The sequence below is a fragment of the Myxine glutinosa genome, chromosome 2 (assembly GCF_964187855.1).
Source record: "Myxine glutinosa chromosome 2, kmMyxGlut1.1, whole genome shotgun sequence".
In the NCBI taxonomy this organism is placed as follows: Eukaryota; Metazoa; Chordata; class Myxini; order Myxiniformes; family Myxinidae; genus Myxine; species Myxine glutinosa.
In genome coordinates this window covers 209596303-209614133 of record NC_136262.1, presented here as the reverse complement: position 1 = coordinate 209614133, position 17831 = coordinate 209596303, and the positions used below count along the sequence as shown (strand labels likewise).

At 41.3% G+C, this 17831-nt stretch overlaps 1 protein-coding gene across 4 annotated transcripts in view; it reads right to left on the bottom strand.

Moving 5' to 3' along the window:
- Positions 1-17831, bottom strand: part of DCTN1 (dynactin subunit 1) — a 100408-nt gene that overhangs the window by 70057 nt on the left and 12520 nt on the right. For 3 of the 4 annotated variants that reach the window (XM_068106396.2, XM_068106397.2, XM_068106399.2), the window contains 2 exons: positions 15635-15713; positions 15043-15074 (listed from right to left, as the gene is read on the bottom strand). In XM_068106396.2, coding sequence (XP_067962497.2) covers positions 15043-15074; positions 15635-15713 — 111 coding nt within the window. Of the gene's footprint in view, positions 1-6349; positions 6466-15042; positions 15075-15634; positions 15714-17831 lie in introns of those variants that run through there. The other variant, XM_068106398.2, reaches the window with a different exon arrangement.

Below are 17831 nucleotides of genomic sequence, written 5' to 3'. Positions count from 1 at the left end.
GTCAGCAAAATCATATATACACATGCAGTCAGTATAACTTCACATCTACACAGGCAGTCAATGACAAAATATACACAGGCAGTCAATGGCATCAAACATACACGATTACAGAATATGCCATTTAGAGTTCATCATCACTGTCCTGTGTGTCGTATCCGACAATATAGTCCGCATCGTTTTCACAGTCCGTTCCACACAAGCAAAGGTCGGTCAAATTGATTGGCAAATCGAATTGGTCGAATGGTCGATCGAATCGAATTCGATGAATCGAATCGAATTGGTCGAATGGTCGATCGAAGCGATTGGTCGAATGGTCGAATTGGTCGAATGGAATTGGTCGATTGGTCGAAATGGTCGAATCGAATTGGTCGGAATTGGCAAATGTAAACATTGATTTTCAGATTTTCCATGTAATAACGTTTCCAAAAATGTATAGGTTTGCTAATCTACCATGATTTTGAAGGAAAAAAAACATAGTGAACATGACTATATCGTGCCATGTATCATTTTTGGCCCTGTCTCCCAATGGTGAAGAATCACTTAAAAAATTCTACTAGCTGGATTCGAATCTGGATCTTCACCAAAATCTAATCATTTCGTCTGTATCACATACACTACCTCTCTGCCAAATTTCGTTTGAATCTGTCCACAACTTTTTGAGATATCTTGTTCTAAGACAGACAAACAGACAGACAAGAAAACAAACAAATGAAAAATCACTCTTAGAGCAGCACTTGGCAAAACAGAACAAAGTAGAATGGCACTCAGGAGAGCATCCTTTTGACCTCAAAAATAATAAGTGGTTGAAATTAGTGACCTGACATGCAAATCGTCTTCAAAGTTTAAGTTAATCAGATGAAAATTGACAATTTGAGAAATTCGGCCTATGTTGACCTCAAAAATAGTTGGTGGTTGAATTCAGTTCGCTGATATGAAAATGACATTCAAATTTCAAGTCAATCGGATGAAAATTTAGGATTTTAGAAATTTGGAAAAAGTGGTTGACCTTTGGCCTATGTTGACCTTTTGGCCTATGCTGATCTCAAAAATAGTTTGGTAGTTGAATCAGTTTGCTGATATGTAAAGCCTTTTAAAATTTGAAGTCAATCAGATGAAAATTGAGCATTTTAGAAATTTGGAAAAAACTGGTTGACCTTTGGCCAATTTTGACCTTTTGACATCAAATATATATAGGATTTTGTCGGAACACGAACTCTACCATTTGGTGAAGTTTCGTGAAGATCGGTTTAAAATTGCGACCTTTAGGCAAGTATAAGTGAGCGGACAGACAAACACACACACAAACCGGAGTGATCAACGTACTTGCAATTTGTTTTGTTGTTTTTTTTGCCAAGTAACAAGAAATATGTCTTGCAGAGCACGGTACTTGCGAAATCCTTAAAATAAGTTGTTGGCCCATGATGACCTCAAAAATAATTGGTGGTTGAATTCAGTGACCTGGTATGCAAATCCTCTTAAAATTTCAAGTCAATCAGATGAAAATTGAGGATTTCAGAAATTTGTCCGATATTGACCTCAAAAATACTTGGTGGTTGAATTTAGTAACCAGATTTGCCAATCCTCTTCAAATTTCAAGTTAATCGGGTGAAAATTGACGATTTTAGAAATATGTCCTATGTTGACCTTTTGGCCGATGTTGACCTCAAAAATACTTGGTGGTTGAATTCAATGTCCAGATGTGCAAATCTTCTTAAAATTACAAGTCAATCGGATGAAAATTTAGGATTTTCAGAAATCTGGCCTATGTTGACCTTTTGGCCTATTGACCTTTTGACCCCAAAAACAATGGGCTTCTTGCTTATGACCAACTCTACCATTTGGTGAAGTTTCATGAAGATCGGTTGAAAATAAATTGTGACCTGTGTGCAATTGACATACAGGCAGACAAACAGATGAAAAAAAAAAAATCACTCATAAAGTGACACTTGGCAAAACAGAACAAAGTAGAATGGCACTCAGTAGAGCATCCTTTTGACCTCAAAAATAATTGTTGGTTGAATTCAGTGACCTGATATGTAAATCCTCTTAAAATTTCAAGTCAATCGGATGAAAATTGAGGATTTTATAAATCTGGCCTAAAGGTTGACCTTTTGGCCTATGTTGACCTCAAACATAGTTGGGGGATAAATTCAGTGACCAGATATGCAAATCCTTTTCAAATTCAAAGTCATTTGGATGAAAATTGAGGATTTTAGAAACTTGGCCTATGTTGATCTCAAAATACTTGGTTGTTGGATTTAGTGACCAGATATGCAAATCCTCTTCAAATTTCAATTTGGGGATTTTAGAAATTGAGGATTTTAGAAATCTGGCCTATGTTGACCGTTTGGCCTATGTTGACCTCAAAAATAGTTGGTGGTTGGTTCAGTAAGCCAATATGCAAATCTTATTTACATTTCAACTCAATCGGATGAAAAGTGAGGATTTTTGAAATTTGAAGCAAGTGGTTGACCTTATTTATGCCTATGTTGACCTTTTGGTCTATGCTCTCAAAAATAGTTGGTGGTTGAATTCAGTTAGCTAATATGAAAATCCCATTCAAATTTCAAGTTAATCGGATGAAGATTGAGGATTTTAGAAACTTGGCCTTTGTTGACCTCAAAATACTTGGTTGTTGGATTTAGTGACCAGATATGCAAATCCTCTTCAAATTTCAATTTGGGGATTTTAGAAATTGAGGATTTTAGAAATCTGGCCTATGTTGACCTTTTGGCCTAGTTGACCTCAAAAATAATTGGTGGTTGAATTCAGTGACCTGATATGCAAATAGTCTAAATTTTAAGTTAATCGGATGAAAATTGACAATTTTAGAAATTCGGCCTATGTTGACCGTTTGGCCTATGTTGACCTCAAAAATAGTTGGTGGCTGGTTCAGTAAGCCAATATGCAAATCTTATTTACATTTCAACTCAATCGGATGAAAATTGAGGATTTTTGAAATTTGAAGCAAGTGGTTGACCTTATTTTTGCCTATGTTGACCTTTTGGTCTATGCTCTCAAAAATAGTTGGTGGTTGAATTCAGTTAGCTAATATGAAAATCCCATTCAAATTTCATGTTAATCGGATGAAGATTGAGGATTTTAGAAATTCGAAAAAAAGTGGTTGACCTTTGGCCTATGTTGACCTTTTGACCTCAAAAATATATAGGATTTTGTTGAACCACAAACTCTACCATTTAGTGAAGTTTCGTGAAGATCGGTTTAAAATTGTGACCTGTAGGCAAGTATAAGTGAGCAGACAGACAAACACACAAACAAACAAACAAACAAATGAAAAATCACTCAGAGCGACACTTGGCAAAACAGAACAAAGTAAAATGGCACCCAGTGGAGCATCCTTTTGACCTCAAAAATAATTAGTGGTTGAATTCAGTGACCTGATATGCAAATCGCCTTCAAAGTTTAAGTTAATCTGATGAAAAATGACAATTTTAGAAATTTGGCTTATGTTGACCTTTTGGCTTATGTTGATCTCAAAAATAGTTGGTGGTTGAATTCAGTTAGCTAATATGAAAATCCCATTCAAATTTCAAGTTAATCGGATGAAGATTGAGGATTTTAGAAATTCGAAAAAAAGTGGTTGACCTTTGGCCTATGTTGACCTCAAAAATATATAGGATTTTGTTGAACCACAAACTCTACCATTTGGTGAAGTTTCGTGAAGATCGGTTTAAAATTGTAACCTGTAGGCAAGTATAATTGAGTGGAGACACACACACACACACACACACACACACACACACACACACACACACACACACACACACACACGAGTGATCAACATACTTGAAATTTATTTTTATATTTTTTTGCCAAGTAACAAGGGTGAAAACATAACCGCCTACCTTAGGTGGCGGAGCTAACAACAAATGTACGAGTTCAAATCAGGCTTTAAGAGCCTTGAAGGGCAAAAAATTATTGGATCAATGGCACCCAACACCCTCCCCACTCCAAATCAGTGTCTTACTTCATACCCTCTCTTATGGCACTCTTCCACAAGCTTTGACTTGACATACAATATACATGGTTCCTTCCAACACCCCACCCCCCCTTGTCCCTGATAAAAAAGTCTGAAGCAGCATGACTGTGGGACTCAGCAGCAAAAAAAGAAAACAAATAAATAAAACAATGAATAAAGCTCATTCGATTCTACCCAAAAGGGCAAGCACCAACATCATGCACAAAATGTATATTAAAATAATTTACAGACCAATTATTTTTACAGATTAGGAAAATATAATTTTTTTACACTAATTTTTTTGCAATGAATTATCTGGTGACTTGAGAAGCTAAACTAAAGATGCCATGCACAAGACATGCACAGAATGATAGAAGTTTTTTTTTTTGCAAACAATCCCTGTGGGATGCAAGTGCACTCTGACGTCTCCAAGGGCTCTCATGTATAATTGATAACGGCCATATTGATCAAAGGCGAATATTTCACAACAAATCAAATATTTATAGCAAAAGCAAAACCTCTTGGACATCTCGGGAGGAATCAACTACTACTCATACTACTACTACTACATTACCAACCCTAATTTTATCAACCTCTCGGTGTAGTTGTCCGGGAAAAGTTTTTGGCTCAAGCCTTTCACCACTAGCCAGGCCTGACGTTTGACTGAATGTGACTTAGGGTAGGAATTTGTAACGTGTTGAAGATGATGGCGATAGATCACCTACTCTGCTGAAAGACACCGTGGGAAGTTTAACATCCATCAATTAATATCATCAGACGGGTCGCCCAGTTTAACATCCATCCGAGGGATGGTGTACACATTAATGCCTCGCCCTGCAAGCGAAATACCACGCTGGCAGTTTATAGCTGGGTCGGGATTCTAACCCAGGCTAAATAGGTCAAAGGCAAGTACACACACCTCTAAGCTCTCCTGCCAACTGTACATCAGGGGGAAGAATGCCGAGAGGAAAAAAAAATTGCAAATAATTTGTGGCGGGCGTGGAAGTGCCATGAAAGCCCATGATTGCAAGGCCATTCAAAAATGATGAAACGATGGATGTTGGATGCAAAACACCTTAAAGAAGTTGAGTCTCTCCCAAGACAAAAACAAATCGTTAAATAATGATTACCAGAAAATGAAACATAAACAGATATATATATAAATCGGCAATAAATAAATAATACAAAACTCTGTCCAAAGTTAAACGACAGTGATGATCATTTTTTGGTGCAAAACTAGAGAAAAATTTTTTTATGTTGAGCATTTGCGATATCTGGGTCATTCGACAACAGGAAGTGCAAAGCCTCATCAAATTCAAACAGTTGTGTACGCACACACACACACACACACACACACACACACACACACACACACACACACACACACACACACACACACACACACACACACACACACACACACACACAATGAGGCAGCACGACCTGTTAGCAAGTATGGTCTGCCACACGGACACATTGCCTCTGCCCTGCTGCCTACCAAGTAAGAGCTTTGTAGTCAGGAATAGTAAATAAAATGAAAGGAATACACTGACCCAAGATGTGACAACATAATCTATGTGCATGATGTCAGCGTCATGTCACATATAGGGTCAGTGTGGTCCTTTGGTTAATAAATAAATAAATAAATATATATATATATATAGCATGTCTATATATTGAAATACACAAGTCTAGGCTCATGGAGAAGCTTATGGAGAAACAATAGAAGGCAACAGGACAACAGACTGACCGAGTGAAAATGGGGAACAGGAACACAAAGATAAAAATTGTCAACAGGTGTTGGTAGCTCTCACCTTGGATCTTCGGGAGGCCTTGTTGGCAGTGAGAAAGATTGCAGGCATTTGAAGTAAGACAAGAGATACAAAATATAGAGCTAAATAAAAGTAGAAGTTCTCACTTTAGCAACCACGGTGCAAATGTTACGCTGAACCGATACACATTCAGCACCAAAACCCTGAGCTGGCCCATCAAATCGTACGATGGCGAATGCACCGTGGTCATCATATACTCCAGGATGAAAACAAAGGCACGAAACGTTACAAGCAATTGACAATGTATAAATGGACACGGTGCAGCATGCACATTTACGGCTTGGTGTGGTAAATAAAAAAAATCACCAACAACAGAAATGTGTAAACCTCCAAACAACCGAGAGAAACGTTTTGATTTTTGAATATCCAATGATCAATTGAACCAGATATATTGTTGGTTGGAGGCTTAGGATTCCCTCTGATGGACACAATCAATATTAGCAAAGAGGAAGAATTAAAATAAATTTAAATTAAAAACAGGAAAATCAAATGACCACGCACTCACTGGGGAGACACATTTAACAACATAAACCCATACCTTTAGCCCTGTTGCCGATCGCTTCATCTTAACCCAGGGATTGCCGAGCGACGCGGAACAGCGAATGCCCTACGACGGCGTGCAAAGCCTGTCCTATTAACAAAGGCCTTTTGTCGGCGTCCCCTGGAATTACAAAGACCCGGCGATGAAAGACAACGAGCGTGGGCAGAGAAAACAGATGTACGGTTCGGTGAGCCGGAATGGCCTGGGCAAATCGACGCTCTTCAGGCTCGAAGCCGCGGCTGCGTCGTGACGTCGGCGGCCGCGTGCAACCAGCAAGCCAACCGCCGTGCACCGTGGCGATCACGAGCTACAGCACCCGTACGTAATGACATCACTATCAGAATGCAAATATGCCCGTTTCATGCCAGCCGCTCCGGTTTCGAAGATCGGGCGAGTTACCGGCAGGGATTGCACCAGGTGATACGGCAGGTGCCATTAATGCATTTCGAGGATAAATTTGAATCTTCAGTTTCACACCTTGTATCTACTATCAACCAATTCCATCGATTGCATGTAACTGTTCGCTTTGCCAGAGAAACTTTACACCTGACTTTAGCACAAGCACCAACCAACCAACCAACCAACCCCCACCCACCCACCCAACCAACCAACCAACACACAAAAACACACACACACACACACACACACACACACACACACACACACACACACACACACACACACACACACACACACACACACACACACACACACACACACACACACACACACACACACACCGTTTAGGAAAGGGAACTCCGTTATAACTCTTTGCACCAATGGCTGCATAAGCGGTCACCAAACAATGAGCAATCATGGGAAGGTAAAAGTCCGAACAGAGTATTGCAGAATGAGTGCGATGGTGTGAGTTACAATACAATCCAAAGCAAGTCATTCAGGAAGCATCATCATGCAGGGGAGACCAAAAAATTATGAGAATGAATGAAGAAGAAGAATATGCTCGCCATCAGCAGCCTGGTGTTGGCTTAGCGGTTAGGGTACCGGCTTGGGATCCTAGGATCCTGAGTTAGAATCCCGGTTGATTGCTGAATTAACGCCAGGGGGTTGACTCAGCCTGTCATCCTTCCGAGGTCGGAAAATTGAGGACCAGATTGCTGGGATGAACGATCCCGGTGTGTACCCCGATTTAGAATAGGTACACGGTATCCCTGCACATCATAAGGGTTGGCGTCAGGAATCCGGCCATAAAAACATTGCCTCAATCAGGGAACCATGATTGTCATGGGGCCCGCAAGGCTAACCCCCACTCCAGCGGGGAAAATGGCCTTTAAAAAACGATCATTCATTCATTTTCATGCTCATCACCAGCGCAAGCAGCAGGAAACCTTTGGACAAAGCACTTTCACTAATTTCAATTTCAATCGAGTTTTGCCTTTAAAATTGAAGGGGTCAGAGTTGACATTTGATTGAGTGGTAAACAACAAATAAACAGCTAAAACAATATGATAAACTGGTACAAATCCAGAAACAGAGACTCCGGAAGATATTAGGCCCAGTATTGGCAGATGGTCAATTAAAGTGCATGCAAAGTGCTGCGACAGGTGCACGTAAACCCAGGGGAGGAATGAGACATGAGACGTCTGCTGGGAATGATGCATGCACATGCACACACCCACAATATTCATATCCACCTTCGGTTTTGTTGCCCTCTTCAGGTCAAATAGCAAAACAAAAACCAACGAAAACAAAGGATTTTCTTTTAGTTATCACAGCAACCATCGGGTAAGCAGCAAGTGTATAGTACACGTTAGTAAAGAAGCATGTACCGCTACATGAATGCAAGCGATCGCAATTGCTCAAATAAACCATGCACGTTGGCAAAGAGGACAGAAAAGATTTCAAAATGCAAGCCATGGCAGAAATATATACTTTGATATTAATAGAGACCTTTGTAGGATGGAGGCAGATGTAGCACAATTACATTTGAGCCACGTAGCCTGGTTTTGATTCTTAACCTGACTATACACTGTCGTCCTGCTATGCAGGTAAGGCGTTGCATTACATATCATGCCCTCTGTCAGAGGGAAAGTTTAACTGGGTGTCCTGAAAGATCCAACAGTGATTTTCGATAATGAAAACAAAATGTGGGAGAATTTCTGGTGAAATTCCCAATTTCACCAGGAATTTGCCTTAATCACAAATTGGTCAAAGACTTGGAATAAATTACATGACCAAAAGTATGCGGACACTCCTTCTAACTAGCCGAAACCCGTGGAACATCCACGGAAGGGAGGATGTGGTGTATGGATAGAGTGTACCATTATGGATGGCAGAGGGGGGCGCTCATGGGATCTTCTTCTTCCGTTAAGCTCCAATTTTTTCTCTTTAAGTTAAGTCCAATCAGTCCTCTCTGCTCGAAGTGCTCAGGCCATGCCTTCCCGCTTTCATACTTTTATTGCCGTTCGGTGTAGAAAGGGATCGACATATCGTTCGTCTGTTTCAGCTCGTTATCTTTAAGCTTCCTTACGTCTCGCCACCTGCTACACCTCTGTGAATTACGAGGATTTATGCAACGCATCCCGAGTATCGCAACGTCACTCCATTTAACTTTATTAAAATGACGATAAAGACGTTTCCTTATATATCCTAATTGAAAATGTTCAAGGGAATAAAAAGACCATTTGGTTCACACCACCCATGTTCACACCACTCGACTGTCCAATCAGCGGACGGCTTGCTTCGCCTTCGCCCAGCAGACGCCAATACGATGGCGTCGTAAGATGGCGTCGTATCGGCAGTTAATCGGATGCTTTTGGGCCCCAACGTCGGCTAATTCAGATTTTTCGAGTATGGCTGTAGGTGATAAACAAAGAGCGTGGTTCGTAGATCGTAAATCCATTAGTGCCGTGGGCATCGGGTCACTGGGTGCGGTGTAAAAGGGATAACAAAGTCGAGTCCTTACGCTATTATTATATAGATTAGTGGATTCGGCAGTTTCAGTCACACCCATTGCTGACAGGTATATATAATCAAGCACACAGACATGCAATCTCCATAGACAAACATTGGTAGTAGAATGGGCTGTACTGAAGAGCTCAGTGACTTTAAACGTGGCACCGTCATAGGATGCCACCTTTCCAACAAGTCAGTTCGTCAAATTTCTGCCCTGCTATAGCTGCCCCGGTCAACTGCAAGTGCTGTTATTGTGAAGTGGAAACGTCCAGGAGCAACAACAGCTCAGCCGTGAAGTGGTAGGCCACACAAGCTAGAGAACAGGACCGCCGTGTGCTGAAGCGCATAGCACGCAAAAATTGTCTGTCCTCTGTTGGAACACTTACGACCGAGTTCCAAACTTCCGCTGGTAGCAACATCAGCACAACAACTGTTCGTCGAGAGCTTCATGAAATGGGTTTCCATGGCCGAGCAGCCGCACAGAAGCCTAAGATCACCATGCGCAATGCCAAGCATCGGCCGGAGTGGTGTAAAGCTCGCCGACATTAGACTCTGGAGCAGTGGAAACACGTTCTCTGGAATGATGAATCACACTTCACCATCTGGCATTAGGACGGACAAATCTGGGTTTGGCAGATGCCAGGAGAACGCTACCTTCCCGAATGCATAGTGCCAACTGTATAGTTTTGTGGAGGAGGAATAATGGTCTGGGGCTGTTTTTCATGGTTCAGGCTAGGCCCCTTAGTTACAGTGAAGGGAAATCTTAACGCTACAGCATACAATGACATTCCAGACGATTGTGTGCTTCCAACTTGTGGCAACAGTTTTTGGAAGGCCCTTTCCTGTTTCAGCATGACAATGCCCCCGTGCACAAAGCAAGGTCCATCCAGAAATGGTTTGTCGAGATCGGTGTGGAAGAACTTGACTGGCCTGCACAGAGCCCTGACCTCAAGCCCATGGAACACCTTTGGGATGAATTGGAACGCCGACTGCGTGCCAGGCCTAATCGCTCAACATCAGTGCCCGACCTCACGAATGCTCTTGTGGCTGAATGGAAGCAAATCCCCACAGCAATGTTCCAACAACAAGTGGAAAGCCTTCCCAGAAGACTGGAGGCTGATATAGCAGCAAAGGGGGGGGGGGGGGAGGGGAGGGGGACCAACTCCGTATTAATGCCCATGATTTTAGAATGAGATGTTTGATGTTCGGTTGTCCACATACTTTTGGTCATGTCGTGTACTACTGTCTTTTAACCATGAGAAACCCCATACACTCATCAAAAGAACTGTAGCACAAACCCTCCAATATACTTTGCCAACAACCTTTTCAAGGAAGTGCAGTCACTCAAACTCTTGGTTCTCACTCTCAGCCATGATCTCTCTTGGGCAAGCCACATTTCAAAGTTGACCTCCAAACCCAGATGCCAAATGGGCATCCTCCAACATGGAAAGATGGCACACCGGAACCCTTATCCACCAACAAGGCCTTCATCTGCAGCTTTGTTGGAGTACTTGTCTCCCCTCTGGCCTCCCCCTCTCACACATCTTGCTCAGCGTGATGCTGTGGAAACCAAGATTTAAAAAATTATTGGAAACGGAGTCTATCACTTCGCCATCGTACAGGTTGTTGTTATTTCTGTCTTCTTCCACCTCATTTCTGGACTTGCACTCTGTGCCCTCTCAGTGCTCTCCCTCCCCCTCCTCCCCCCAGGTATCTACAGGATGCACACGGTCCACCAGCAACCCCCTCCTAGTGAAACTGCCTAAATCTCACCTCCACTCATTTGTTCCTTTTTTTCCCCTCTTGGGTAACCACCTTCTGCATTTTCTTCAATCTATTTCTTCCCTATAGGGCTGCAAGACATCTGTTCCCCACCATTTCAGATCACCTCCCATCGAAAACCATATTTTCTACACCTATTAACCCCTCTCCCCCAAAATTTTGGTTATCCATCATGTCCACCCTTTGTGCTCTCACCTACACTTCATCGTTACCCACATCCCTCGTTTGTCCATCTCCATCTCCATCGACTCTACTGTTGTCATTTCCCCCTTCTCTTTCTGATTTTCTTTTGTTATGTTGCATCCTGATCAGATCAGTTCACTCTTCCACGGATCTTGACTCTGCATACAAAAAAAATTCTCCCCAAATGAGCAGTGGCATCAGCAACCAATGTCAGAGAGTAGCTTGCTAAAGATCGTGCCACTACTGGCATAAGTGACTTTTATTGGATAGTATCCTGTTAGAGGAGTGAGATACTCCTCTCGGTCCAATGTAGCTACTGCAACTGAAACAAGATAGGCTACATTGTATAAATTTAACCTTATTTTCCAGCAGAAGCACAAGAAGTGAATTAGACGAATACAATTCTGTCTTTCTTTCCTGCTGCTGAATAATAAAAGTTAGGATATTAGAAAAATTAGAGGAAGAATAAAATTTGTACCACTTCGTGAGGCCAAGGATGACATCACATGTCTACATAAAGTATTCACACCCTTTGACTTTTTTCACATTTTGTTGTGTTACATCCTGAATTTAAAATGGATTAAATTGAGAATTTTTGTAACTGATCTACACATAATACTGCATAATGTCAAAGTGGAATTTTCTTTTATAGATTTTTTTTTACAAAATAATTAAATAGGAAAATCGGAAATGTCTTGAATCAATAAGTATTCAACCCCTTTGCTCTAACACTCCAAATTGAGCTCAGGTGCATCCAATTTCCCTTGATCATTCTTGAGATGTCTATACAACTTTATTGGAGTCTAAGTGTTGTCAATTTAATTGATTGGATCATGATTTAGAAAGAAAAACCCCTTTCTATATAAGGTCTCACAATTGGCAGTGCATGTCAGAGCAGAAACTCTTTCATCAAGTCCAAGGAATTATCCATATAATTCTGAGATAGAATTTTGAGGAGGCATACATCTGGGGAAGGGTATAAAACAATTTCGAGAGTGTTGAAAGTTCCCAATAACACAGTGATCTCCATCATTAGGAAATGGAAAGAATATGGAACTACGAAGACTCTTCCTAGAGCTGGCCGTCCAACCAAACTGGAAAACCCGGCAAGAAGAACCTTGGTCAGGGAGGTGACCAAGAACCCAATGAGCACTCTGACAGAACTAGAGTTCCTTAGCTGAGATGGGAGAACCTGCCGGAAGGACATCAGTCTCTGCAGCATTTCACAAATCTAGGCTTTATGGGAGTGGCCAGACGGAAGCCACTCCTGAGAAAAAGGCACATGACAGCACACCTGGAGCTTGCAAACGGGCATGTGAAAGACTCAGAGCATGAGGCCAAAGATTCTGTGGTCTGATGAGATGAAAATGGAAGTACTTGGCCTGAATGCAAAACCCTCCGTCAAGCAAAAACCTGGCAAAGCTCATCACCAATTTAACACCATCCCCACCGTGAAGCATGGTCGTGGCAGCAGCATGCTAAAGGGATGCATTTCAGTGGCAGGGCCTGGGAGACTTGTAAGAATAGAGGGAACAATGAATGGAGCCAAATACAGGCAAATCCTTGAGGAGAACTTGCTTCAGAGTGCAAATGACCTTAGACTGGGACGAAGATTTGCATTCCAACAGGACAATGACCCAAAGCATACAACCAAAGCAACACTGGAATGGCTTCAGAACAATAATCTAAAAATCCTTGAGTGGCCCGGCTAAAGCCCATACTCGAGTCCCATTAAGAATCTGTGGAAAGACTTGAAGATTGCTGTTCACTGACTCTCCCCATCCAACTTGACAGAAACTGAGCAAATCTGGAAAGAACAATGGGAGAAACTCCCCAAATCCAGATGTGCAAAGGTGATACAGACATACACAAGAATACACGAAGCTGTAATCACTGCCAAATGCTCTTCTATGAAGTATTGCCTCAGGGGGTTGAATACAACAAACAACAACATGCATTTTAAAGGCCATTTTCCCTGCTAGAGCGGGGGTTAGCCTTGCGGTCCCCATGACAATCTTCTCCATTTTGCCCTATTTTCTGCATCTCTCCTTGTTAATCCCCTTGCCCACATTTCTTCTTCCACCATCTTTAGCCAAGTCTTTCTCAGTCTAGGGTTGAAGGTGTAGGGTCCAGGTCTAGGTCTAGGGTTGAATACTCATGTAAATTAGATATTTCTGGATTTCATTTTTAATTATTGTTGAAAAATAAAAAATAAAAAATCACTTTGACATTATGGGATATTTTGTGTAGATCAGTAACAAAAAAATACCAATATAATGCATTTGAAATGCAGGCCTGTAACACAACAAGCTATGAAAAAAGTCAAGGGGTGTGAATATCTGAAGGCACTGAATATGGTCAAGCATATATATGCTAATTGAAAATTGTCATTTCCATTTCAGAGAAAAAGTGGTTAAAAAAAAAAAAAATTGGGCACATCAAAACAAAATTAAATAAAACTGAAGTCATTAAGAGACACTTCAGCAGAAGAAGAACACCAAGCCAACTGGAGAAACTGTGTCGTGGTCATGGTTGCAAAACCTTCACGCGGCATCAATCCGCTACAGAGAAGGGTTACATGTTGCTTTGTCTACTGTGCCAACGAAAATAGAAGTATTTGCAAACTTAGAAAACATCTTCCACCAACGAAACGATGCGTACTGTACATCATCAACGCTGGGTTCACAATGGCACCAATGGGTCCTCAGTGCCGGGCCCACACTCAGAAGGTTGTTTAAAAATTGTTTTTTTTTTAGTGTACATCGCGATACATTTACATAAAATACTTTATAAAAGCAAACTGTTTGAAAGGTGTACAAATATTTTAAGTGCCACATAATCCTGTTGCGGTGGTGTTGTAGTTTACATTTCATTTCCACACTGCAGTCATTTACTGGTGTGTGACATCACTGCACTGTCAATGTAGGTGTATGTGTCCGTGCCAGTGCGCACACTATTAGAGATGTAGGTGAGAGGCAGAGCGGGAGAGTTCGTTTAGAGAAGAACTCGAGACAAATGAGGAGAACAAATTTGTTTTTGCGCGACGCCCAAAAGAGGTCAATCCGGCCCTGCATATAGTGGGGAGTTAAACTGTACACACGTTCAACACTAGAACTCAGGTGTCATCCAGTGTTTCCAGGCCATGCTTTAAAGGCACTGCACCCACCCTCATCCTTCCTCCCTCCAAAGGATTCACCCAACAAAGATGTTAATTTAAGTAAATTCGATATGATGTAAAAGTAGCTTCAAAATGAGCAACATTAGCATCAGGCGTCATTCGGTTCAACCTGGTCTGAACTGCCAGTGCTGCCAAAACAGCCACCAAGCAAGGATCATGCCAGGTGGTTTACCATTGCCTTCCCCAGCAGTCATTTGGAATATGTTTAATGTGCTGGTGATAGCTTGCCTCTTGCTTTTTGTAAAGTGCGAAGGACACCGTGGGATCATTAATTAATCATCAGGTCGGGAATCGAACCAAGAAGATACAGTTCAAAGATAAGGGTGCTCCTTCTGCACCATCCCTTCAGCCAACTTTAAGAGTAGCTCACTACTTTTTATTTTTTCAAAATAGTTAATAAGTGTAACTTGCTACTTTTTAAAGGGGTAGCTTGTCGCTTTCGTCTGCTAGGTTTTCAAAGTAGCTTCACCAACACTGTTAGTAGCACAGCCATGCCCCAGTGATAATGCAACCAGTGGGCATCATTTGTAATTACACATGCATCTGCAAGAAGAAGAAGAAGAAGCCTTGCTAATAGCAAACATTCACAAAATAAAGAAGTGCATTTGTAATGAACAACAACAACAAAACCCACCATTTTGCTCGACCTGGGAGTTTCAGAAACGTCTGCAAACAAAACAAAAGTAGTAAATTTACAAAATAAAAACACCAGTATAAATTATTTATAATATTAATTATAAATAAGTATTTTAATGGTATTTCAGGATGTCAAATGAAGCCATCTGTATGCAATGTTACAATCTGTTATGTTTGAACATTCAAAAGTTTAACAACATTTCAGAACCTGATGTTAGCTCTTCCACGAGCCTAGATCTTGTATACAAAAAAAAAAAAAAAAACCTGCTCGATATTTCGGCCTGTTGGACGTTCCCGTCCGAATGCATGGCTCGTGTAGTGGGAAGCCCTGGTTCAAGGTTCAAATCCCAAATGTTCTTGTCCATTGTCTAATATAAATGTACTTGCAAGTCATATAACAGCATGATATCCACCAATGCTCTGATATGATTTAAATACAAGTGCAAGAGTCTAAAGAGGGAGCATCACTACCTCGGTTAATTAATACAGGAAAGTCGAGAGGAAATTAAAAACACTCAAAAACCGAGTGCCCACCTTGCCGAGCAATATCGACGACGGTATAACAGTGTATTGGTCAATTGTGAGCTCACCACGTCTCGGGACTTTAGAAACAGCTGAATCTGGTGTATCCGGCGAGCTTGTATCTACTCCATCATCCAGAACCTGAATCTGTCAACAACACATTCCATACGACAACAACGTGCACACAAAATGCACCCGAGATAATAATCAATTAATGTGTGCTTCCGATTTAAAACAAACCTTAAAAACGTTGCTGTGCCACACAAGTTGGCAGAAGCAGACGGCAACAACACCGAAGAAAACAACCCTGCAATGCTCTTTCATCGTATGTTGTAGCAACCAGAAACAAATCATGAATATACTTGCAATAGTGGATGATGATAACAAAAAAACACTAATATTACAGAACTACGACGGCACTCGGTAGAGCACAAACCTCAGCCAGGCTGAATAGTTTACCTTTTGTATCCCACCGATAGGCCAGATTTGGATCCGGATCTTCACCAAATTTGAAACAATTCATTCTCATCACACATCCGAACATGTCTTCCAAGTTTTGTCTGAATCCGTCCACAACCTTTTGAGACATCGTGCTAAATATCGTTTTTGGTCCCATCTCTCAGTGGTGAAGATTCACTTAAAAATTATAGTATCCGGATCCAGATCTTCACCAAATTCAATCAATCCGTCCTCGTCACACACCCAACCTGTCCACCAAGTTTCGTCCATAACGTTTTGAGATATCTTACTGACAAAAAGCCAAATAGACAGTGGTGAAAACATAAAACCTCCGTCCACCTAAGGTGGCAGAGGTAATAATTCTCAAAAAGCATGCAGAGGTGGAGAGCATGTGTCCATGTGTCCATGCGTGTCCGTTGAAGCCCACCTTTAAAAATATAAAATAATAAATAACAAAATGGGATGGAAACCTGAAGATGCTTAGGAAGGCCTTTCACCACATGCAAGCCAAACTTTATTCGTCACGTTGATCTCCATCCTCTTCAACATTATATATTCAATGGTCAACCAACCTTTTCGACCCCAGCACGGAAGTCTTCCTTCTGAAGAGTCAGCGTTCATAGATAAACATCGTTCCTTCACGGAGTGGTCCTGGCTGTATTACTTAGCCCGTTTATTATTTTTATTTTGGGGACTATGTGGTTGTCACATGGACCAAAATCCGAGAAATTGAGTGAATGAGGCAAATTTCTCATTGCCAAGACTAACAGGTTGAGGTCATGAAGTTATACTTGGGTGTTACATTGACTTGGAGGATGATGACATCCCCTTTCTGCACACTAATGGTCTGAGATGCACACGCGATTAAAAAAATAACTATTGGTAGGAATCTCTATTCACTGTTTGACCTCCACGGAACTGCCCAGTTTAGGAAAATTTAAATGTGTCGTTAAAACAAATAATTCTAGTGCAGGTTTGATGGACCAAATGGCCTTGCTCCTGCATCGAAGTTCCTCATGTAATGTCAAGAAGCTTGATGCTCTCTTGGTGATACTTGGCTTTTTTGGATGTGGAGCAGCCAATCCCTTTCACCTATTCTGAACAAGCCTTCAAGTGTGGATTGTAGTTGTGGAACCAGCTTTTCTCTATCTATGCACCAGTGATGCATTCCATAAGAGTGTCAACTCCCCAAAGAAAAGGCTGAATATGCCGTGAATACAGATCAAGGCGTGATGACATGCGACACCCATTTTGCAGTCATCTTACTTTTTCTCCAGATGCTCAGTGACAATGTGATGCTCGGGTGTTCCCAGCTCAGTCACAAGTTCTTCAATCGTCACACACCGATATTGAAGCAGTTATTAGTCCCCAACCGGTGTACACCGGAGGGGACTATAGGTTTGCACGCCGTCCCTCCGTCCGTCAGTCCGGCCATCAGGCCATCAGGCCATCAGGCAAACAGTTTTCCGGACTTTGTTTCTAAACGCTTAACGCTAATGATTTCAAACTTGGCACATGGTTTCCTCATGATAAGTTACAGGTCAAGTTTCCATCATTTTTGACAAAGTTATGGCACTTTGAACTTTGGTAATTCTGATAATTCTGATGATCCTTAACTCAGTGCCATTTTAAGTTTTAATTTCCTTTAAAAACCAATTTCTCTGGTTTTAAAAGCCATTAATATAGAACGAGTCTTCTTGAAGTCTTCTTTCCTGAAGTTTATTGATACATATCAAAAATAACGATAAATTTTGCAATCACGTAACTTTTCACTTGAAAACCTACAAGTTTTTGCTTTTTGTAAAG